At 58.8% G+C, this 24611-nt stretch overlaps 1 protein-coding gene across 1 annotated transcript in view; it reads right to left on the bottom strand.

Annotated features, from left to right (window-relative positions):
* LOC121271021 (protein capicua homolog) overlaps window positions 1-24611 on the bottom strand; it is a 143298-nt gene that overhangs the window by 12884 nt on the left and 105803 nt on the right. The window contains exons 7-15 of the mRNA XM_041176705.1: window positions 22551-23742; window positions 21042-21274; window positions 19444-19610; window positions 18055-18224; window positions 14874-15236; window positions 11220-11749; window positions 9034-9242; window positions 5842-5993; window positions 4206-4337 (exon numbers count right to left, since the gene is read on the bottom strand). Of these exons, the coding sequence (XP_041032639.1) occupies window positions 4206-4337; window positions 5842-5993; window positions 9034-9242; window positions 11220-11749; window positions 14874-15236; window positions 18055-18224; window positions 19444-19610; window positions 21042-21274; window positions 22551-23742 (3148 nt within the window). The remainder of the gene's footprint in view (window positions 1-4205; window positions 4338-5841; window positions 5994-9033; window positions 9243-11219; window positions 11750-14873; window positions 15237-18054; window positions 18225-19443; window positions 19611-21041; window positions 21275-22550; window positions 23743-24611) is intronic.

The raw sequence follows: 24611 nt of genomic DNA on the forward strand, positions 1-24611 counted from the left end.
AGTGCCCAGGTGTGAGTGCCCGTCGCTGTGTGTGTGTGTGTGTGTGTGTGTGTGTGTGTGTGTGTGTGTGTGTGTGTGTGTGTGTGTGAGAGAGAGAGAGAGAGAGAGAGAGAGAGAACGAGCGCGGGTCACAGTGCGCAAGTGCCCAGGTGTGAGCGCCCATCGCTGTGTGTGTGTGTGTGTGTGTGTGTGTGTGTGAGAGAGAGAGCACGGGTCACAGTGCGCGAGTGCCCAGGTGTGAGCGCCCAGGTGTGAGCGCCCGTCACTGTGTGTGTGAGCGCCCGTCGCTGTGTGATACATTCCGACACACAGTGGCGACTAATTTGGGTACACAGACACTCTCACTTAACTTCTGACCTCCCTCCCTGCTCCTCAAATCACGATATTGTTAACAGTTCTCTCTGTGCACGTACTGTCCTTACTTCAGCATCCCTCTCAAAAAACCACCATTGGCTCCTGTCCATGCAGACTACCCGCCCCGGCTGCAAACTATCCCTTTCCTGATCGTGTTGTCACCTCTAGACCTCATTCCCATCTTTCCCGGTCCTCCACGTTCAGATCCCTCCAGTCCAGGTTCCATCCCTGCCACTTTACTGAACCAGCTCTTACCAAAGTCACAGCTGACATCTGGTGTGACCGTGACAAGGGTAAACTTTCCCTCCTCGTCCTCCTCGACCTTGTTTAACAGCCTTTGACACATTGACCACACCACCCTCCTCCAACACCTCCCCCACTGTCGTCCAGCAGGGAGGGACTGCCCTCACCTGGTTCCACTCTGACCTATCGAATCGTGGCCAGAGAATCACCATCAATGGTTTCTCTTCCTGTTCCCTCACCGTGAGACCTGGTGACCCCTCCCTGGGATCTCTCCTTGACCCCCTCCTATTTCTCACCCACACGCAGCCCCTCAGCAACATCTGAAAGCACAGCTTCAGCTTTCACCCGGACACTTGGCGACACCCGACTCAAACTCACCACCACCTCTCTCGGCTCCTCCACGGTTGCTAGATTAGCGGACTGCTTACCCAACACCCCGTGCTGGGCGGGCTGAAATTTCCTCCAATTAAATGTCGGGAAGAGTGAAGCCGTTGGTCTCCAATCTCCAACAAAGCCCATTCCCCGTCACCAACTCCATCCCTCTCCCTGGTAACTGTCTGAGGCTGAAACACCGTTCACAGCCTCGGGTGTAGCAGATGACTCTGAGGTGAGCTTTTAACTCCATGTTTGCACCTTTGTTAAGATGGCCCATTTCCACCTTTATAACATCACCCAACTCGCTTCAGCTGACTTGCTCATCCTGCCTGTGTTACCTCTAGTCTTCACCCTTCCAATGCATTCCAGACTGACCTTCCACATTCTCCCCTCTGTAAACTTGAGGTCATCCAAAACTCTGCTGCATCGAGTCCCATTCGCCCAACATCACCTGTACTCACTGGTTCCCAGATAGGCAACGCCTCAATTTGGAAATCAACATCCTTGCTTTCAAATCGCTTCATGACCTTGGCCCTCCCTATCTCAGCCATCCAACCTCCTCCAACCCTCCCTATCCCTGTAACCTCTTCCATTCTCTACAGCCCTTCCTATTTCTGTAACCTCCTCCAGCCCCTACAACCCTCCCTTATTTCTGTAACCTCCTCCAGCCCCTACAACCCTCCCTTATTTCTGTAACCTCCTCCAGCCCCTACAACCCTCCCTTATTTCTGTAACCTCCTCCAGCCCCTACAACCCTCCCTTATTTCTGTAACCTCCTCCAGCCCCTACAACCCTCCCTTATTTCTGTAACCTCCTCCAGCCCCTACAACCCTCCCTATCTATGTAACCTCCTCCAGCCCCTACAACCCTCCCTTATTTCTGTAACCTCCTCCAGCCCCTACAACCCTCCCTTATTTCTGTAACATCCTCCAGCCCCTACAACCCTCCCTATCTCTGTAACCTCCTCCAGCCCCTACAACCCTCCCTTATTTCTGTAACCTCCTCCAGCCCCTACACCCCTCCCTATCTCTGTAACCTCCTCCAGCCCCTACAACCCTCCCTTATTTCTGTAACCTCCTCCAGCCCCTACAACTCTCCCTATCTCTGTAACCTCCTCCAGCCCCTATAACACTCCCTATCTCTGTAACTTCCTCCAGCCCCTACAACCCTCCCTATCTCTGTAACCTCCTCCAGCCCCTACAACCCTCCCTTATTTCTGTAACCTCCTCCAGCCCCTACAACTCTCCCTATCTCTGTAACCTCCTCCAGCCCCTATAACACTCCCTATCTCTGTAACTTCCTCCAGCCCCTACAACCCTCCCTATCTCTGTAACCTCCTCCAGCCCCTACAACCCTCCCTATCTCTGTAACCTCCTCCAGCCCCTACAACCCTCCCTATCTCTCTAACCTCCTCCAGCCCCTACAACCCTCCCTATCTCTGTAACCTCCTCCAGCCCCTACAACCCTCCCTATCTCTGTAACTCCTCCAGCCCCATAACCCCCCTATCTCTGTAACCTCCTCCAGCCATTACAACCCTCCCTATCTCTGTAACCTCCTCCAGCCCCTACAACACTCCCTATCTCTGTAACCTCCTCCAATTCTCTCCCTGAACCTCGCCACCTCTCTCTCCTTCTTTAAAATGCTCTGTAGAGTTCAGAATCACGGAATTTTGACAGCACAGTGGGAGGCCATTCGGCCCATCCTGTAGGCACTGGCTCTCCAAATGAGCACTATGGCCTAGTGCCATTGCCCTGCCTTTTCCCAATACCCCTGCACATTGTTTCTATTCAAATAACCATCTCATGCCCTCTTGAACGCCTCGATTGAACCTGCCTCCACCACACTGCCTGGCAGTGCATTCCAGACCTGAACCACTCGCTGTAAAAGTTTTTTCCTCACGTCACATTTGCTCCTTTTGCAAATCACTTTAAATCTGTGCCCCCTCATTCTCGATCCCTTTACGAACAGGAACAGCTTCTCCCTATCTACTCTATCCAGCCCCCTCATGATTTTGAATATTTCTATCAATTATCCTCTCAGGCTTCTCCCCTCCAAGGAGAACAGTCCCCAACCTCACCAATCTATCCTCATGGCTGAAGTTTCTCATCCCTGGAACCATTTTTGTAAACCTCCTCTGCATTCTCATCCTTCCTGTAATATGGTACCCAGAACTGTACACAATACTCCAGCTGAGGTCTAATGAGGGTCTTATATAAATTCAGCATAACCTCCCCGCTCTTGTACTCTATGCCCCTATTAATAAAGTCCAGGATACTATATGTTTTATTAACTATGCTCTCCACCTGTCCTGCCATCTTCAACGATCCAAGCACCTATACACCCAAGCTTTTCTGCTCCAGCACCCCTTCAAAATTTCACCCTTGTTTTACGCTGTCTGTCCATCTTCTTCCTATCAAAATGCATCACCTCACACTTCTCCACACTGAACTTCACCTGCCACCCACCTGCCCACTCCACCAACTTGTCTATGTCCTTTTGAAGTTCTGCATGGTCCTCCTCGCAGTTCCCAACACTCGCAAGTTTCATAACATCTGCAAACTTTGAAATCGTCCCCTGCACACCAAGATCGAGATGAGTAACATACATCAGGAGGAGCAAGGATCCCCATACCGACCCCCGGGGAACTCCACTACAAACCTTCCTTAGCCTGAAAAACGTCAATGGACCATTACTCTCTGCTTCCTAATTTTTAGCCAATTTGGTTGTTGCTGTCCCTTTTATTCCATGAGCAATAACTTTTCTCACAGGTCTGCTGTGTGGCACTGTGTCAAATGCCTTTTGAAAGTCCACGTACACTGCATCAACTGCGTTACCCTCATCGACCTTTTCAGTCCAAAAAAAACTCCAGCAAGTTAGTTCAACATGATTTCCCCTTTAGAAACCCACGCTGGCTCTTCCTTATCAACCCCTATTTTTGCACGTGACCTGCCAATTCTATCCCGAGTAAGTGTTTCCAGAATCTTGCCCACCGCTGAAGTTAAGCTGACTGGTCCGACGTTGCTGGGCTTATCCTTACAACCTTTTCTGAACAAAGGCGTAATGTTTGCAATCCTCCAGTCCTCGGCCCTGATGACTCCCAAGGTATTAAGTTTTATTCGACACTGTGTGAAGCACCATCAGACATTTGAGTACGTTAAAGGTGCTATATCAGTGTAAGTTGCTGGGCTCAGCCCCTCATCCCCTGAGTCTGGGGGGTCTGGCCCTTACATACCAGGTTTGTCGAAGGTGAAGATGTCTCCCTCGCGGTTTGCACTCTTCGGCGTGTTGGGTTCCGAACTGCAGCTGGAACGACGCCGAATCTTCCGCTTTGGAGAGATTGGGTCTTCGGTGGAGGAATCCAGGTCTACGGGTGAAACACAGGGTACCAAGTGAGAAGAGGGTAACACAGTGGGTGGGGCGAGGTGGAATGGGAGAGCTGAGGGCGAGAGGCAGAGCTGGGTGGGGGGGGCGGGGGGGGAGGGCGAGAGGCAGAGTTGGGGGGGTGGCGGGGGTGAGGGCGAGAGGCAGAGTGGGGGGGAGGGGGGGCCGGGGGTGGGGGGGTGCGGGGGCGAGGGGAGGTGCGGGGTGGCAGGGGAGGAGTGGGGGGGGCAGGGGGCGAGGGCGAGAGGCAGAGTGGGTAGGGGAGGGGGTGAGGATGAGAGGCAGAGTTGGGGGGGAGGGGGCGAGGGTGAGAGGCAGAGCGGGGGGTGGGGGGTGAGGGGGTTGCAGGGGGCGAGGGGAGAACAGGATCAAGGCAAAAGCCCGTCAGTCAAGAACAGAGCAGAAATGTTCAACCTGAAAGAGGCAGCGGGGTGGGACAGGGGGGTCTTCGAGCGGCCGGAGAGCGGGGGGCGGGGAGGAGGAGGGGCCTGCAGGGCGGGGGAGGAGGAGGGGCCTGCAGGGCGGGGGAGGAGGAGGGGCCTGCAGGGCGGGGGAGGAGGAGGGGCCTGCAGGGCGGGGGAGGAGGAGGGGCCTGCAGGGCGGGGGAGGAGGAGGGGCCTGCAGGGCGGGGGAGGAGGAGGGGCCTGCAGGGCGGGGGAGGAGGAGGGGCCTGCAGGGCGGGGGAGGAGGAGGGGCCTGCAGGGCGGGGGAGGAGGAGGGGCCTGCAGGGCGGGGGAGGAGGAGGAGGAGGGGCCTGCAGGGCGGGAGAGGAGGAGGAGGAGGAGGGGCCTGCAGGGCGGGAGAGGAGGAGGAGGAGGAGGGGCCTGCAGGGCGGGAGAGGAGGAGGAGGAGGAGGGGCCTGCAGGGCGGGGGAGGAGGAGGAGGAGGGGCCTGCAGGGCGGGAGAGGAGGAGGAGGAGGAGGGGCCTGCAGGGCGGGAGAGGAGGAGGAGGAGGAGGGGCCTGCAGGGCGGGGGAGGAGGAGGAGGAGGGGCCTGCAGGGCGGGGGAGGAGGAGGAGGAGGGGCCTGCAGGGCGGGGGAGGAGGAGGAGGAGGGGCCTGCAGGGCGGGAGAGGAGGAGGAGGAGGAGGGGCCTGCAGGGCGGGAGAGGAGGAGGAGGGGCCTGCAGGGCGGGGGAGGAGGAGGAGGAGGAGGGGCCTGCAGGGCGGGGGAGGAGGAGGAGGAGGAGGGGCCTGCAGGGCGGGAGAGGAGGAGGAGGAGGAGGGGCCTGCAGGGCGGGGGAGAAGGAGGGGCCTGCAGGGCGGGGGAGGAGGAGGGGGCGCAGAGCCGGGGTGAGGGGGCGCAGAGCCGGGGGGAGGGGGCGCAGAGCCGGGGGGAGGGGGCGCAGAGCCGGGGGGGGGGGGGGGCGCAGAGCCGGGGGGGGGGGGGCGCAGAGCCGGGGGGAGGGGGCGCAGAGCCGGGGGGGAGGGGGCGCAGAGCCGGAGTGGGGGAGGGGGCGCAGAGCCGGGGGGAGGGGGCTGTGTCTCACCGGTGGAGTTTTTCCGCTTCTTCCGATAGCTGCTGAGAATGGCTCTGGGTGAGGTGGTGAGCGCCTGTAACGTGGGCGAAGGCAGAACTTCCTCTGGCCGGAACTCTGGCAGCTCTGCAAACCGCTCCTCAAAATCCACCTCAGACAGCACCCTGCAAAGACAGAGAGGGAGTGAGGGGGTCCAGCAATGCCCCCTGCACCCAGCCCAGAGTGGGAACCGGCCAGCGTCCCTCTGACAACACTTCACTCAGTTACTGGCTCATCCCCAACAACCTTCAGGTCAAGGCCGGCACCCCAAACAGGCAGCACAGAGACTGACACTCAGCCCCGCAGAATGGCAGGATGACAGTCTGTCTGTGATTCCCCCACACGGCGACGGGACGCGGGTCTGTGTCTGTGATTCCCCCACACGGTGACGGGACGCGGGTCTGTGTCTGTGATTCCCCCACACGGTGACGGGACGCGGGTCTGTGTCTGTGATTCCCCCACACGGTGACGGGACGCGGGTCTGTGTCTGTGATTCCCCCACACGGTGACGGGACGCGGGCCTGTGTCTGTGATTCCCCCACACGGTGACGCGACGCGGGTCTGTGTCTGTGATTCCCCCACACGGTGACGGGACGCGGGTCTGTGTCTGTGATTCCACCACACGGTGACGGGACGCGGGTCTGTGTCTGTGATTCCACCACACGGTGACGGGACGCGGGTCTGTGTCTGTGATTCCCCCACACGGTGACTGGACGTGGGTCTGTGTCTGTGATTCCCCCACACGGTGACTGGACGTGGGCCTGTGTCTGTGATTCCCCCACACGGTGACAGGACGCGGGTCTGTGTCTGTGATTCCCCAACATGGTGACAGGACACGTGTCTGTGAATTCCCCACACGGTGACTGGACGTGGATCTGTGTCTGTGATTCCACCACACGGTGATGGGACGTGTGTCTGTGATTCCCCCACACGGTGACGGGACGTGGGTCTGTGTCTGTGATTCCCCCACACGGTGACTGGACGTGGGTCTGTGTCTGTGATTCCACCACACGGTGATGGGACGTGTATCTGTGTCTGTGATTCCCCCACACGGTGACGGGACGTGGGTTTGTGTCTGTGATTCCCCCACACGGTGATGGGACGTGGGCCTGTGTCTGTGATTCCCCTACACGGTGACGGGACGCGGGTCTGTGTCTGTGATTCCCCAACATGGTGACAGGACACGTGTCTGTGTCTGTGATTCCCCCACACGGTGATGGGACGTGGGTTTGTGTCTGTGATTCCCCCATACGGTGACGGGACGTGGGTCTGTGTCTGTGATTCCCCCACACGGTGACGGGACGCGGGCCTGTGTCTGTGATTCCCCCACACGGTGACGCGACGCGGGTCTGTGTCTGTGATTCCCCCACACGGTGACGGGACGCGGGTCTGTGTCTGTGATTCCACCACACGGTGACTGGACGTGGGCCTGTGTCTGTGATTCCCCCACACGGTGACAGGACGCGGGTCTGTGTCTGTGATTCCCCAACATGGTGACAGGACACGTGTCTGTGAATTCCCCACACGGTGACTGGACGTGGATCTGTGTCTGTGATTCCACCACACGGTGATGGGACGTGTGTCTGTGATTCCCCCACACGGTGACGGGACGTGGGTCTGTGTCTGTGATTCCCCCACACGGTGACTGGACGTGGGTCTGTGTCTGTGATTCCACCACACGGTGATGGGACGTGTATCTGTGTCTGTGATTCCCCCACACGGTGATGGGACGTGGGCCTGTGTCTGTGATTCCCCTACACGGTGACGGGACGCGGGTCTGTGTCTGTGATTCCCCAACATGGTGACAGGACACGTGTCTGTGTCTGTGATTCCCCCACACGGTGATGGGACGTGGGTTTGTGTCTGTGATTCCCCCATACGGTGACGGGACGTGGGTCTGTGTCTGTGATTCCCCCACATGGTGATTGGACGTGCGTCTGTGAATTCCCCACACGGTGACGGGACGTGGGTCTGTGTCTGTGATTCCCCCACATGGTGATTGGACGTGGGTTTGTGTCTGTGATTCCCCCACACGGTGATGGGACGTGGGTTTGTGTCTGTGATTCCCCCACACGGTGACGGGACGCGGGTCTGTGTCTGTGATTCCCCCACACGGTGATGGGATGCGGGTCTGTGTCTGTGATTCCCCCACACGGTGACGGGACGCGGGTCTGTGTCTGTGATTCCCCCACACGGTGATGGGACGCGGGTCTGTGTCTGTGATTCCCCCACACGGTGGCGGGACGTGTGTCTGTGTCAGTGATTCCCCCACACAGTGAGGGGACATGTGTCTGTGATTCCCCCACAGAGTGATGGGATGCGGGTCTGTGTCTGTGATTCCCCAACATGGTGACAGGACACGTGTCTGTGTCTGTGATTCCCCCACACGGTGATGGGACGTGGGTTTGTGTCTGTGATTCCCCCATACGGTGACGGGACGTGGGTCTGTGTCTGTGATTCCCCCACATGGTGATTGGACGTGCGTCTGTGAATTCCCCACACGGTGACGGGACGTGGGTCTGTGTCTGTGATTCCCCCACATGGTGATTGGACGTGGGTTTGTGTCTGTGATTCCCCCACACGGTGATGGGACGTGGGTTTGTGTCTGTGATTCCCCCACACGGTGACGGGACGCGGGTCTGTGTCTGTGATTCCCCCACACGGTGATGGGATGCGGGTCTGTGTCTGTGATTCCCCCACACGGTGACGGGACGCGGGTCTGTGTCTGTGATTCCCCCACACGGTGATGGGACGCGGGTCTGTGTCTGTGATTCCCCCACACGGTGGCGGGACGTGTGTCTGTGTCAGTGATTCCCCCACACAGTGAGGGGACATGTGTCTGTGATTCCCCCACAGAGTGATGGGATGCGGGTCTGTGTCTGTGATTCCCCCACATGGTGGCGGGACGCGGGTCCGTGTCTGTGATTCCCCCATACGGCGACGCTCAGTGAGTGTATTCCTTTCCGAGCCTCACGACCCTGACACTATGTTAACCCTTGACCCATCACTGACACAGCCTACAATCTCAGTCAGCATCAAGTCTTGCCCCTCACTGACCTCCCACCATCTCAGTCACCATTATCTCTTGACCCTCACTCTATACCGTGATCTCAGTCACCATTAACTCGCGATCCTCCTTGTCCCCTGTGAAGCTCTGTCACTCACTTGTCAACAGAATCAAAGGTTTTCTTCAATGGTGGTGGCCTCACTTTCATCTTCTTGGGTGGATCCTTCTTGTCTGTGGTGTCCGCCGAGCTGCTCGAGGGTTTGGCAGTGTCACACGAGGTCGCCGGGGTCTGAGGGGCTGATGATGCTTCAGGTCGAGTGTCTGGGAGAGGCCCCCGCCACTCGCTGCTTGCAGTATACTTCCCCTGCTGAGTGCAAAACAGGTTTATTCGCATCTATCCCTGGGGCACTGCAAACCAACCTCGCTCCACCAAATATCCACCTGGCCCAAGCTCTCTCTCTATCAGTCATCATCTGGCTACGATCTACCTGCCTAGCTCCCCCTACAATCTGATCCACCCAGCCTATGCTTTCCCTACGATCTAACCGTCCAGCCCAGGCTCTCCCTACGATCTGCTGGCCCGGTCCACGCTCTCATTAAGATCTGCCCGCCTGGCCCACAGTCTCCCCACGTTCAACTGCCCGGCTCACACCCTTCCTACCAGTCGACACGGTCTTTACAATATATTCGCCTGACTCAGTCTCTTTACGACCGAAGGTAAAAGCAAAATACTGCGGATGCTGGAAATCGAGAACAAAAACACCTGGGAAAACTCAGCAGGTCTGACAGCATCCACTGAGTGGAGCACAGTTAACGTTTCGAGTCCGTATGAGCTTTCAACAGAACTGAAACATATGACAGAACTATGAAATGAGATGAAATATAAGCTGGTAAGGGGGGGGTGGGATGGGTAGAGCTGGATAAGGGGCCAGTGATAAGTGGAGGCAAAGAAGAGATTGCCAAAGGTGTCATAGACAGAAGGACAAAGGGGTGTTGAAGGTGGTGATATTATCTAAAGGATGTGCTAATGGGGACAGTAAGGGAAGCAAGCTAGTGGCAGATGGCCCTAGTGGGGGGTGGGATGGGGGGGAAGGGATCGAAATGGGCTAAAAGGTGGAGATCAAACAATAGATCAAAATAAATTTAAAAATAGGAGGGAAAAGAAAAAAGTATAGTGTAAAAAAAAATTAGAAAAAGAGGGGTGGGAAAGGGGGTGAGGATGGAGGAGAGAGTTCATGATCTGAAGTTGTTGACCTCAATATTCAGTCTGGAAGGCTGTAAAGTACCTAATCGGAAGATGAGGTGCTGTTCCTCCAGTTTGCGTTGAGTTTCACTGGAACAATGCAGCAAGCCAAGGACAGACATGTGGGTGTGAGAGCAGGGTGGAGTGTTAAAATGGCAAGCGACAGGGAGGTTTGGGTCATTCTTGCAGACAGACCGAAGGTGTTCTGCAAAGCGGTCACCCAGTTTACGTTTGGTCTCTCCAATGTAGAGGAGACCGCAATGGGAGCAGCGAATGCAGTAGACTAAATAGAGGGAAGTGCAACATGTCCATCCTTGGCCTGCTGCATTGTTCCAGTGAAGCTCAATGCAAACTGGAGGAACAACACCTCATCTTCCGATTAGGCACCTTACAGCCTTCCAGACTGAATATTGAGTTCAACAATTTCAGATCATGAACTTTCTCCTCCATCCCCATCCCAATCACCCTTTTTCCAATAATTTATAATTTTTTTTACACTATATTTTTTTCTTTTCCCTCCTATTGTTCAATTTATTTTGATCTATTGTTTGATCTTCACCTTTTAGCCCATTTCGATCCCTTCCCCCCATCCCACCCCCCACTAGGGCCATCTGCCACTAGCTTGCTTCCCTTAATGTCCCCATTAGCACGTCCTTTAGCTAATATCACCACCGTCAACACCCCTCTGTCCTTCTGTCTATGACACTTTTGGCAGTTTCTTCTTGGTCTCCACCTATCACTGGCCCTCTACCCAGTTCCACCCGTCCCACCCCCTTCTACCAGCTTATATTTCATCTCATTTCTATATGTCTTAGTTCTGATGAAGAGTCAGACGGACTCGAAACTTCAACTGTGTCCCTCTCCGCAGATGCTGTAAGGCCTGCTGAGTTTTTCCAGGTATATTTGTTTTTGCTTTTTATGACCTACAAGCCCCCACTGCGCCCTCTCTCTATCATCGACTTGCCTGGTCCATTCTTTTCCCATGACTTACTTGCCCACACTCTCTCGGGTGTCAGTACCACCAGGCACAGATCCTACCATCTACCCGCCCAGCCGACGCACCCTACGCCATCGGTCTCTGCGTGTCTTCCGGGCTCTTACCATGGGCTCCTTCTTGAAGGTGATCTCCGTGTTGGTCGACTTTGTGGTGTAGCCGATGGGGCTCCCCGTGCTCCTGGGGGTGACCCCTGACCCCGCGTCCCAGGGAGCCCTGTCCTCCCCCGAGGGCCCAGCTTGCGGGCAGGGGTCGCAGGGGGCCCTGTCCTCGGCGGGGGCCTGGTGCTGGGCGCCGGGTTCCCTCGGCGGTGGCGCTGCCGCTGCCGCCTCCTCTGCCGGGGCCGCCGCGCCCGCTGCCGGGAGCTGCCAAGCCTCCCGCGCCGGCCCGTCCTCCTGGGGCTCCCGCGAGGGCCCCTCCTCCGGGGCCGCTCGCTGCGGCGTGTCCGGCCGGCCGTCCCCTCGCTCCGTGGCCGGACCGCCAGCGGCCTGCGGCTTCCCCCCAGCCCGGCTGGGGGTGGGGGGCTCATACAGGCCGGCGTTGGGGACGCTCGGGGCCGGGGTCTTGGCTTTCACCGCCTGCTGCTGCTGCTGCTTCTGTAAAGGTCGGACAGGCCTCAGGCTGAAGGGCAGGTTTCCTGCGGAGGTGGGGGGGGGAGAGAAAGGGAGAAGAGGGGTGTTAGAACGCGAGACCTCGCCTCACCTTCTTCGCTGCTACTCCCGAGCACAAGAGCCGCCCGACTTATCCCATCTCAACCAGGGCCCGCTCCCTCAGGTCGTGACGATTAACGGCTTTGGAGAAGGGGTGGGATTTCCCAGAACGGTCCCAGGGACCAGGGAGTTCAGATAATGTGGAGAGGCTGGGACTGTTCACCTGAGGGCAGAGACGGTTAAAGGGTGGGGGGGGGGGGGGGGGGGGGGGGGGAGAGATTTAAATCGAGGCGCTCAAAACCACCAAAGGTTCAGATAAGGAACCGCTCCCAGCGGCAGGAGGGTTGGGGACCAGAGGGACACGGGTTGAAGAGAATCGGTCAAAGAACCAGAGCTTTTGGGGGTGGGGGGGGGTGGTGGAGAGTTGAGGAGAAATGTTTTTTTCACACAGCGAGTTGTTGTGATCTGGAAGGCGCTGCCTGAAAGGGCGGCGGAAGCAGATTCAATGGGGGCTTTAGAGAGGAGAATCAGAGAATAGACTTACCTGGAAAAACTCAGCAGGTCCGGCAGCATCGGCGGAGAAGAAAAGAGTTGACGTTTCGAGTCCTCATGACCCTTCCACAGACCAAGTTCTGTCGAAGGGTCATGAGGACTCGAAACGTCAACTCTTTTCTTCTCCGCCGATGCTGCCGGACCTGCTGAGTTTTTCCAGGTAATTCTGTTTTTGGATTTCCAGCATCTGCAGTTTTTTTGTTTTTATCTTAGTTTTGAATCAGAGAATAATTTGACAAGGAGAAAACATGCAGGGCTGTCAGGCGGGGAGGAGTGGGAGGTGCGGGGGGTGGAGGGGGGGAGTGGGGGTGTGGTTGCATTAATTGTACAGCTCATTCAAAGGCCCAGCACAGGCACAATGGGCCGAATGGACTCCATCTATGGATTTATAGTTAGACGATACAATCTAACCACCGCCACCCACTGACATTTTAAAGGCTTTTAACCAATACACACACACACACACACATGCGCGCTTTGCAGACATCCAGGACCCCATGTAGCCATCTGTTACCATAGCAACAGCAGCCTACATACACGCCTCTTCCTTTAATAAGGTTAACTCCCAGCATGCAAGATTATCAGCGAGATGCAGAACAACAGTGCTCATTAAATCCACACCGCTCTCCTCCCAGCTTGAAGCATGTCTGTGCGCCTGGTCCCATACCAGGTACAGCGCGCTTTGGTAGGGACTGTTGTCACGACACCTCTGTCAGGTTTAAGGGCCCAGGGGGGTACACAGCGTGAGCAGCAGAATAATCCTCCTCCACAGCCAGTAGACCTCCGACAGCTTGACATGAAAATGCTGACCTGCTCTGGGCTTTGACATGAGCCTCCCAACAGGAGCCTTCGCGTTCCCCTCCCTGCATTCAGTTTAAACTACCCATTCCCGGCCTCGCCCTAACCCCACCAATCGTCATCATCTGATCCTTCAGGAGCCCGGTGAAGGTTCCCTGGGGCATTCCCATCAGCGCTCAGGCGGGGCTCAGGGGATGGCTCTCTCTCTCGCCTCTCAATCCTCAGAAGCTCATCAGTTGCTGTCTCAGCCCCAGAGAATGGGAACCAAAACCCAGGCCCACTCTCCCAGTGATACAACTGAGGAAGGTCTGAGTGAAGTGCTGAGGGAGTGCTGCGCTGTCAGAGGGTCAGTACTGAGGGAGTGCTGCACTGTCAGAGGGTCAGTGCTGAGAGAGTGCTGCACTGTCAGAGGGTCAGTAATGGGAGGGTGCTGCGCTGTCAGAAGGTCAGTGCTGAGAGAGTGCTGCACTGTCAGAGGGTCAGTAATGGGAGGGCGCTGCGCTGTCAGAGGGTCAGTGCTGAGAGAGTGCTGCACTGTCAGAGGGTCAGTAATGGGAGGGCGCTGCACTGTCAGAGGGTCAGTGCTGAGAGAGTGCTGCACTGTCAGAGGGTCAGTACTGAGGGAGTGCTGCACTGTCAGAGGGTCAGTACTGAGGGAGTGCTGACTGTCAGAGGCTCAGTACTGAGGGAGTGCTGCACTGTCAGAGGGTCAGTACTGAGGGAGTGCTGCACTGTCAGAGGGTCAGTACTGAGGGAGTGCTGCACTGTCAGAGGGTCAGTACTGAGGGAGTGCTGCACTGTCAGAGGGTCAGTACTGAGGGAGTGCTGCACTGTCAGAGGGTCAGTACTGAGGGAGTGCTGCACTGTCGGAGAGTCAGTACTGAGGGAGTGCTGCACTGTCGGAGAGTCAGTACTGAGGGAGTGCTGCACTGTCAGAGGGTCAGTACTGAGGGAGTGCTGCACTGTCGGAGGGTCAGTACTGAGGGAGTGCTGCACTGTCGGAGGGTCAGTACTGAGGGAGTGCCGTATGTCAGAGGATCAGGACTGAGGGAGTGCTGCACTGTCGGAGGGTCAGTACTGAGGGAGTGCCGTATGTCAGAGGATCAGTACTGAGGGAGTGCTGCACTGTCGGAAGGTCAGCATCTGAGATGATCCACTAAACCAAGCTCCCATCTGCCCTCTCAGGCGGATGCAAAAGATTCCAAGATTCTCCACGGGAACGCGTTCAGATTTGACCCTGAGCCACAGAGGGAGAGATTGGGACTGATGACCAAAAGCCTGGTCAACAGGGTAGCTTTTCGGGAGTGTCTTAAAGGAGGGAGAGAGAGAGAGAGAGAGAGAGAGAGAGAGAGAGACGGGCAGACAGGGTTACGGAGCCGATTCCAGAGTTATGGGCCCAGGCAGCCAAAGGCACAGCCGCCAGTCATGAAGCTGTCCAAAGCGACCACCTGCAAGAAATCCGAATTGGAGGAGCCCTGGAGGGAGGGAGGACAGGACCTGGGGGACGGAGGGACGGAGGGGGTGGGAGGGATGGAGGGACTGGGCTGGAGAGAGGTTTAGAAACGAGGATAAGAATTTTAAGATGAAGGAGCTGCTGGACCAGGAGCCAACGTTGGTGAACAGGACTTGGGTGTGAATTAGGGTTCAGGGGCTGACGTTTTGGGGAGGTGGCGAGTGAATGAAAGCGGCACCCCCCCCCCCCCTCCCCACCCCTCTCCCCCACCCCCTCTCCGGCCCTGAAACAACACCAAGCACTCCTACCTGGTACGGGTGTCACTGGCCTGCTGTGGTAGGGAGTCGAAGATGCCCCCTGCGAGGACACTGGCGCCAGGGACCCCGGCGTCACCACCCCTGCTCCGTGCAGAGGGCCCGGGGTCACTGTGATGGTCGAGGTCACGGTGGCACTGGGGGCCTTGGGCAGGATGGCTGCCGGCAGCGTGGTGGTGGGCAGCGAGGGCGAGGCCGTGTAGACCAGGTTGTGGGTGGTCCCAGCGGCGGCGGCGGCGGCGCTGGCCGGAGACGGGTAGATGGCGGTGATGAGCTGCCCGGGCGTGGCAGTCTGGAGCGGCGGGCCAGACAGCTGAGTGGAGCTGACCTGTCCCGTGGTCAGGAGTGGAGTCTGACCTGGAGCGAGAGGAGGGCAGCAGGAGTTAACACAGACGGCAGCCAGCGGACCCGCCCAGAGAGACCCCCTGCCCACCCACCCCCCCCCGCCCTCGACTGGGCTAGTCCAGAGATCCCCCTCCCGAATGAATCAGCCTGGGGCGGATCCTCACTACTGGACCCACCCACAGAGACCCCCACCCTCTCTGTACTGGACCCACCCACAGAGACCCCCACCCTCTCTGTACTGGACCCACCCACAGAGACCCCCACCCTCTCTGTACTGGACCCACCCACAGAGACCCCCACCCTCTCTGTACTGGACCCACCCACAGAGACCCCCACCCTCTCTGTACTGGACCCACCCACAGAGAGCCCCACCCTCTCTGTACTGGACCCACCCAAAGAGAGCCCCACCCTCTCTGTACTGGACCCACCCAGAGACCCCCCTCTGTCTGTTGGACCCACCCAGAGAGACTCCCTTCTCTCTCCTGGATTTGCCCAGAGACACCCCTCTTGACTAAGCCCTGGCCCTCTCTCCATAACTCAGACCCCCAGACCCTCCCTCCCTATGACACAGACCCCCAGACCCTCTCCCCGTGACACAGACCCCCAGACCCTCCCTCCCTATGACACAGACCCCCAAACCCTCCCTCCCTATGACACAGACCCCCAAACCCTCTCCCCCTATGACACAGACCCCCAGACCCTCTCCGCGTGACACAGACCCCCAGACCCTCTCCCCGTGACACAGACGCCCAGACCCTCTCTCCCTATGACACAGACCCCCAGACCCTCTCCCCGTGACACAGACCCCCAGACCCTTTCCCCGTGACACAGACCCCCAGACCCTCTCCCCATGGCACAGACCCCAGACCCTCTCCCCATGGCACAGACCCCCAGACCCTCTACTCATGACACAGACCCGCTCCCCATAACACAGATCCCCAGACCCTCTCCTCATGACACAGACCCCCAGACCCTCTCCTCATGACACAGACGCCCAGACCCTCTCTCCCCATGGCACAGACCCCCAGACCTTCTCTCCCCATGGCACAGACCCCCAGACCCTCTCTCCCCATGGCACAGACCCCCAGACCCTCTCTCCCCATGGCACAGACCCCCAGACCCTCTCTCCCCATGGCACAGACCCCCAGACCCTCTCCCCATGGCACAGACCCCCCAGACCCTCTCCCCATGGCACAGACTCCCCAGACCCTCTCCCCATGGCACAGACCCCCCAGACCCTCTCCCCATGGCACAGACCCCCAGACCCTCACCCCATGGCACAGACCCCCAGACCCTCACCCCATGGCACAGACCCCCAGACCCTCTCCCCATGACACAGACCCCCAGAACCTCTCCCCATGACACAGACCCCAGACCCTCTCCCCATGACACAGACCCCCAGACCCTCTCCCCATGACACAGACCCCCAGAACCTCTCCCCATGACACAGACCCCCAGACCCTCCCTGCATGACACAGACCCCCAGACCCTCTCCCAGTGACGCAGACCCCCAGACCCTCTCCCCGTGACGCAGACCCCCAGACCCTCTCCCCGTGACGCAGACCCCCAGACCCTCTCCCAGTGACACAGACCTCCAGACTCTCTCCCCGTGACACAGACCCCCAGACCCTCTCCCAGTGACACAGACCCCCAGACCCTCTCCCAGTGACACAGACCCCCAGACCCTCTCCCAGTGACACAGACCCCCAGACCCTCTCCCAGTGACACAGACCCCCAGACCCTCTCCCAGTGACACAGACCCTCAGACCCTCTCCCAGTGACACAGACCCTCAGACCCTCTCCCAGTGACACAGACCCTCAGACCCTCTCCCAGTGACACAGACCCCCAGACCCTCTCCCCGTGACACAGACCCCCAGACCCTCTCCCAGTGACACAGACCCCCAGACCCTCTCCCAGTGACACAGACCCTCAGGCCCTCTCCCAATGACACAGACCCTCTCCCAGTGACACAGACCCCCAGACCCTCTCCCCGTGACACAGACCCCCAGACCCTCTCCCAGTGACACAGACCCCCAGACCCTCTCCCAGTGACACAGACCCTCAGGCCCTCTCCCAATGACACAGACCCTCTCCCAGTGACACAGACCCCCAGACCCTCTCCCAATGACACAGACCCTCAGACTCTCTCCCAGTGACACAGACCCTCAGACCCTCTCCCAGTGACACAGACCCCCAGACCCTCTCCCAGTGACACAGACCCCCAGACCCTCTCCCAGTGACACAGACCCCCAGACCCTCTCCCAGTGACACAGAGCCCCAGACCCTCTCCCCGTGACACAGACCCCCAGACCCTCTCCCATGACACAGACCCCCAGACCCTCTCTCCGTGACACAGACCCCCAGACCCTCTCCCCGTGACACAGACCCCCAGACCCTCTCCCATGACACAGACCCCCAGACCCTCCCTGCATGACACAGACCCCCAGACTCTCTCCCAGTGACACAGACCCCCAGACCCTCTCCCCGTGACACAGACCCCCAGACCCTCTCCCAGTGACACAGACCCCCAGACCCTCTCCCAGTGACACAGACCCCCAGACCCTCTCCCAGTGACACAGACCCCCAGACCCTCTCCCCGTGACACAGACCCCCAGACCCTCTCCCCGTGACACAGACCCCCAGACCCTCTCCCCGTGACACAGACCCCCAGACCCTCTCCCCGTGACACAGACCCCCAGACCCTCTCCCCGTGACACAGACCCCCAGACCCTCTCCCCGTGACACAGACCCCCAGACCCTCTCCCAGTGACACAGACCCCCAGCAGGACGGTGCAAGGGGTGGGGTGGGGGTCTCACGCTGTTTCTTACCTGCTAACAGGGGCTGCAGCACAGTCCGCCCATCCGGTCCAATAGCGGTGAATCCAAGCGTCAGGGGGTGCTGCCGGTAGGTTGTGGTGGAAGCACTGTGGACGGAGGAAGCCGATGTGACCAGTGGGATGGAAGGTTGTACTCCCGCCGTGGACGGGATGTAGGTTATCCTAGTGAAAGGAATGGAGCAACGGTGAGCAGGGAATGTTTAACAGAACTCCATTTTTAGTGTCTTTCACACCCAAAGTCTCTGAAATACAGCCAAAGATGCATGTTTGAAGTGCTGTCACTTCTAAGTCATAGGAAACGCATCAATGGGAGACTCGCAAAGAGCATCTTTATAGCTTCATCTGACAGGACAGATAGGGTTTCAGATTCACATCCCATCTAAAGTACAGCATCTCCGGCAGTGCAGCACTCCCCCAGTACTGACCCTCCGACAGTGCAGCACTCACTCAGTACTGACCCTCTGACAATGCAGCACTCACTCAGTACTGACTCTCTGACAATGCAGCACTCCCTCAGTACTGACCCTCCGACAGTGCAGCACTCACTCAGTACTGACCCTCTGACAGTGCAGCACTCCCTCAGTACTGACCCTCTGACAGTGCAGCACTCCCTCAGTACTGACCCTCCGACAGTGCAGCACTCACTCAGTACTGACCCTCTGACAGTGCAGCACTCCCTCAGTACTGACCCTCTGACAATGCAGCACTCCCTCAGTACTGACCCTCTGACAGTGCAGCGCTCCCTCAGTACTGACCCTCTGACAGTGCAGCGCTCCCTCAGTACTGACCCTCTGACAGTGCAGCGCTCCCTCAGTACTGACCCTCTGACAGTGCAGCACTCCCTCAGTACTGACCCTCTGACAGTGCGGCACTCCCTCAGTACTGACCCTCTGACAGTGCGGCACTCCCTCAGTACCGACCCTCTGACAGTGCGGCACTCCCTCAGTACCGACCCTCTGACAGTGCGGCACTCCCTCAGTACTGACCCTCCGACAGTGCAGCACTCCCTCAGTACTGACCCTCCGACAGTGCAGCACTCCCTCAGTACTGACCCTCCGACAGTGCAGCACTCCCTCAGTACCGACCCTCTGACAGTGCAGCACTCCCTCAGTACTGACCCTCTGACAGTGCGGCACTTCCTCAGTATTGACCCTCTGACAGTGCAGCACTCCCTCAGTACTGACCGTCCGACAGCGTGGCGAACCCTCAGTGCTGACCCTCCGACAGGTTTGGCCTGAATTATGGGCTCAGGTTCCCGGAGTTGGGATTGAAGACCCAACCTTCAGACTCCAATCGGGGGCTGTGGGCCACTGAGATCGAGCGGAAACAGAGGCCCCACGGCTTTGGAGAGGCAGGGCCCGCTCGCCGAGCAGCAGCTTACCTGTTTGACGTTGGCAGCAGCATCTTCTGCGGGTGGCTGGAAGTGGCCATCATGGCTGTGGCCATGGTGGGGAAGCTGGTGTGGAGTGCTGGACTGGCTGGCTGCTGAACTGGACCCTGCGAGCTGACTTGCTGCTGCACCACAGGGATAGGCGCAATCTGTATAATCTGCGGAGAGAACCGAGCAGGCACAAGTGAAACAGGGCACTGCCCGCCATGTCTCAGTCCATTCACGTTCTCCACACTCCATCCACCATTCAACCCACCAAGACAACAGGCGCTTCAATTTATCATGCTGGCTTTAAACATCGTGACTGGTCAGCAGCGACATCAGAGAAGTCGGAATCGAATTAATCACGTGACACCGAGGTACTTGAGGACAGGTGAACTAAGTTTTGGGTTTTAGGGAGAGGTGGGTGCGCTGCGGGAGGAGAGTTCCAGAGCTCGGGGCCCAGACACCTTGAGGCACAGCCACCATCGCTGGAGAGATTACATTCAGGGACAGAGAATTGGGAATTGGTGGAGCACGGAGACCTCGAACGGGGCACGGGGTTAGATACAGAGTAAAACTCCCTCTACACTGTCCCCATCAAACACTCCCAGGACAGGTACAGCACGGGGTTAGATCCAGAGTAAAGCTCCCTCTACACTGTCCCCATCAAACACTCCCAGGACAGGTACAGCATGGGGTTAGATACAGAGTAAAGCTCCCGCTACACTGTCCCCATCAAACCCTCCCAGGACAGGTACAGCACGGGGTTAGATACAGAGTAAAGCTCCTTCTACACTGTCCCCATCAAACACTCCCAGGACAGGTACAGTGGAGGGAGGAGGCAGGTAGAGAGCAAGAGAAGGAGAGAGTGAGGAACAGAGCCCAAGAGTAGAGACAGGGGGAGTACTGGCAAAGGGGATGAAGGAGAGGAAGGACCAAGAGAGGGAAAGGAATAGAGGAAAGAGAGCGGCGCACATCTCAGACGGTGCTGAGCTTGAGGCGGGTGGGCAGTTTTCTGATGGTGGAAGCTGACCGGGTATAGATACCCTCTCATGGTAACAGCTACCCCTCCAGCGGGCGGGCAGCACCTGAGGTGGGCAGTGAGCAGGAGAGACCGTGTGTGTGTGCGTGTCTGTGTACATCTGTGTGTCTGTGTGTATATCTGTGTGTCTGTGTGTATATCTGTGTGTCTGTGTGTATATCTGTGTGTCTGTGTGTATATCTGTGTGTCTGTGTGTATATCTGTGGGTCTGTGTGTATATCTGTGGGTCTGTGTATATCTGTGGGTCTGTGTGTGTGTGTATATCTGTGGGTCTGTGTGTGTGTGTATATCTGTGGGTCTGTGTGTGTGTATATCTGTGTGTGTGTGTATATCTGTGTGTGTATATCTGTGTGTGTATATCTGTGTGTGTGTCTGTGCGCCTGTGCCTGTGCGTATGTGTCTGTGCGTCTGTGTGTGTGAGTCTGTCTGTGTTTGTGTGAGTCTGTATTTGTGTGTATGTCCTGTCAGTGTCCTTTTACCCCATGGGAGCCTCCCCGCGGGCCCCTTCCCCTCCCCCCACCCCCCACACCCCCCCCCAGGAGGCTCCGGCGGGGACCCTGCTCACCTTGCCCGCCTGCTGCTGGGCTCCGTTCTGCACAGGCAGCGGGATCGAAGGCGTCGCCATGGGTACCTGGCCGGCGCTGGCGGTGGCCACCGCGCCCATGGTCACTTGTGGCGCTGGCACGGCCACCAGCATCTTCCCTTGCACCTGGCTGGCGGCTGGGTGTAGGCCCGAGGGCTGAACCACCTGCGTGGCGTTGATGGGCGAGTGTGCAGGCACTGGCGACATGGACTGAACTGTGCAGAGAGGGAGAGAGAGGGAGAGCACATTAGAACAGAAACAGGAGCTGGAGGAGGCCATTTGGCCCCTCGAGCCTGCTATCCCAATTAATATGACCATGTCTGATCTTCTATCTCAAACTCCTCCTTCTTGCCCGACGCCCTTGTCTGTTAATTCCCTTGGAATACAAAAACCCATCCATCTTCGTGCTGAATACACTCAAAGGCTGAGCATCCACCGCTCTCTGGGTAACAGTTAACTCCGAAGAGTCACCACCCCCTCCGTGTTAAGAAATTCCCCCTCATCTCAGCCCAGAACGACTGACTCCCTCGCCCTGAGACCATGCCCCTGTGTTCTGGACTCTCCAGCCAAGGAATTTTCTGCCGGTCAACGAGAGAGAAAGGGAACGAGAGAGCGAGAGAGAGAGAGCAGGACGCAGGTTCGGAGCAACAAAGCCAACCTGGGCTTCGGACCCCAGGTCAACATCGTGCCGCCCGTCTGCTGCCCATTGAGTTCATGAGTGGCATGTGCTGGGAAGCTGGGCAGGTACAAAGGTCAGACTACATCAGGCCGCCATGCCAACCCTGGTGGTCAGGCAGCAGCCACAAAGCATCTCTGGCTGGAAACAGAGGGGATATGCCCCCAACCTGCACCACTGAGCACCCACACTTGTAAAATGGCCTGTCCCGCTTTGTGTCTCTCTCTCCCTTCCTCTCTCCGCCCCGCCTCCCCCACCCCCACCAACACGCACCCGCAGCATGAGCACCCACATTTGTAAAATGGCCTGTCCCGCTGTCTCTCTCTCCCTTCCTCTCTCCCCCCCAACGTCCACCTGCACTGAGCACCCACACTTGTAAAACGGCCTGTCCCGCTCTGTCTCTCTCTCCCTTCCTCTCTCTGCCCTGCCTCCCCCATCCCCACCAACGCCCACCCGCAGCACTGAGCACCCACACTTGTAAAATGGCCTGTCCCGCTCTGTCTCTCTCTCTCTCCCTCCCTCCGCCCCGCCTCCCCCACCAACACCCACCCGCAGCACTGAGCACCCACACTTGTAAAATGGCCTGTCCAGCTCTCTCTCTCTCTCCCTCCGCCCCGCCTCCCCCACCAACACCCACCCGCAGCACTGAGCACCCACACTTGTAAAATGGCCTGTCCCGCTCTGTCTCTCTCTCTCTCTCTCCCTCCGCCCCGCCTCCCCCACCAACACCCCCTCATTCGTTACCCCATCAAACACCACTGACCCCCCATCCCCCGCTCCCCCCCGCCCCTCCCACCCAGACAACCCCTCCTTACCTTTCTGCACGACACCGGGGTTGACCACGGGCGTGGGCTGGATGATGGGGATGCCCTGAGGAGCGGCGGAAGCGGCCAGGACCTTGCCGTTGGGGGGCGGCAGGGTGAAGTGGATGCTGGCGGCGGTGCCGGTGCCGGTGGCGGGCGGGGGCTTGCCGGCCGGCGAGAGCTGGAGCTGCGGCGGCAGGGTGGGCAGGATGTACTGGAGCTGGGCGATGGCGCCCGGCTTCAGCTGCTGGGGCTGGATGATGCCCAGGGGCAGCGCGCCGTTCTGGCTGCCCGCCGGGGTCTGGGCGATGAACTGCAGGGAGGGCTGCGAGGGCAGCACCAAGCCGGGGGCTGCGGAGGGGCAGGAGGAGGAGGGGGCAGAGGAGGAGGAGGAGGAGGAGGGGTTGCCCCCGGCGGGCGAGCTCATCACCAGGTTGGTCATGAGCGGCCCTGCCGGGGCCGGCTTGGTCAGGGGGCTGAAGTTCACCAGGTGAGGGGGGGGCTTCTTCTCCGCCTGGCCCGGGGTGTAGAGCACGCCGATGCCCAGGGAGGGGCAGGGCACCCGCCCGCCGGCAACACCACCGCCGCCGGCAAATTCGGCCTGGCCGAGGGGGTGGGGCCTCTGGCCGCTGGGCGGCGGCGCACTGCTGACCGGCCGCAGCACGTTGGTGACAGAGGTGGGGGCGGCGGCAGCCGGAGGGGCGCTGACCAGGACGGTGCCGCCGGGGGGGGCCTTGGGGCAGCGGGCGGGGGCCGCCCTCTCCGCCCCGGCGTCGCCCGGCGGCTGGTGGCAGGGGGCCAGGCCGAGGGGGGCGATGACCGACTGACCGGCGTACAGGCGGCCGCCCCCTTCCGCCCCCTCCGGCTTCTTCCGCTTTCTGTCGTAGGGCGGGCCGGGTTCCGCGACAGTGAAGCGGACGTCTCCCCGTCTGGCCGCCGTCTGCGGTGGCGGCGGCTGCTGCTGCGGCGGCTCGGGCCTGGGCTTGTGCTCCGGCTCCGCTCGGTAGGCGGCGTGGGCCGGGGTCTGGAAGGGCCCATAGCCCCGCGCCGGCTGGGGGTCCGCTCCCTGGGCCCCTCCCCCACCCTCGCTGCCGCCGAGGGCCTCTGTCCGGATCGGTAACGCTCGGTCCCGGGGAACGTCCACTGGTGTCCGGCACGGCGCGTAGCTTCCGGGCTGCGACGACTGAATCACCGGAGCGAACATCTTCGATGAGGTGGGGAGACAAAACACAGGAAAATTAATGGTTAACCTTTCAGCCGGCGGTCAGGGTCCCTCTTCCACGTCCCTGTCCAGCACTAACGCGCTCTCCCCACTGAACACCCCCAGCCCAGAGTCAATCAGCTCAAAGACACTCCACATCTCAGCCCTCGATGGCCCACCCCCTCATTGAGGCTGCCTCCCCTGGGTCTACACCACATCCCCCCACAGTGAGGGGGAGACATCCTTCCTGCATCGGCTCCTGTCAAGAGTTGTTTTTGTTTTTGTCTTTAAACGAGATCACCTCTCGTTCTTCCCAGCGCCAGAGAACACGGGCCCAGTCTCTGCTCAACCTCTCCACAAGACCGTAAGACACAGGAGCAGAAATCAGGCCATTCGGCCCATCGAGTCTGCTCCGCCATTCAATCATGGCCGATAAGTTTCTCAACCCCATTCTCCCGCCTTCTCCCCATAACCTTTGATCCCCCTTACCAATCAAGAACCTATCTATGTCGGTTCTCCCCGTGAGACAGATCCCGGGGGTTTGTCCGGCGAGCCTCCCATACACCCCGTACTCCCAAGTGTGCTCTTCACCAGGGCCCTGGACAACTGCAGCAAGGCCCCATGTTCAAAGAATTCACTTTTCCTTTTCAAAAGGCGTGAAGCAGGGTCAAAGAAGGAGAAAGAGAAAGAGAGAGAGAGAGGGGAGAGAGAGAGAAAGAGAGAGAGGGGGAGAGAGAGAGAGAGAGAGGGGGAGAGAGAGAGAGAGAGAGGGGGGAGAGAGAGAGGGGGGGAGAGAGAGAGGGGGGGGGAGAGAGAGAGAGGGGGGAGAGAGAGAGAGGGGGGAGAGAGAGAGAGGGGGGAGAGAGAGAGAG

Source organism: Carcharodon carcharias, chromosome 29 (assembly GCF_017639515.1).
Source record: "Carcharodon carcharias isolate sCarCar2 chromosome 29, sCarCar2.pri, whole genome shotgun sequence".
Lineage (NCBI taxonomy): Eukaryota > Metazoa > Chordata > Chondrichthyes > Lamniformes > Lamnidae > Carcharodon > Carcharodon carcharias.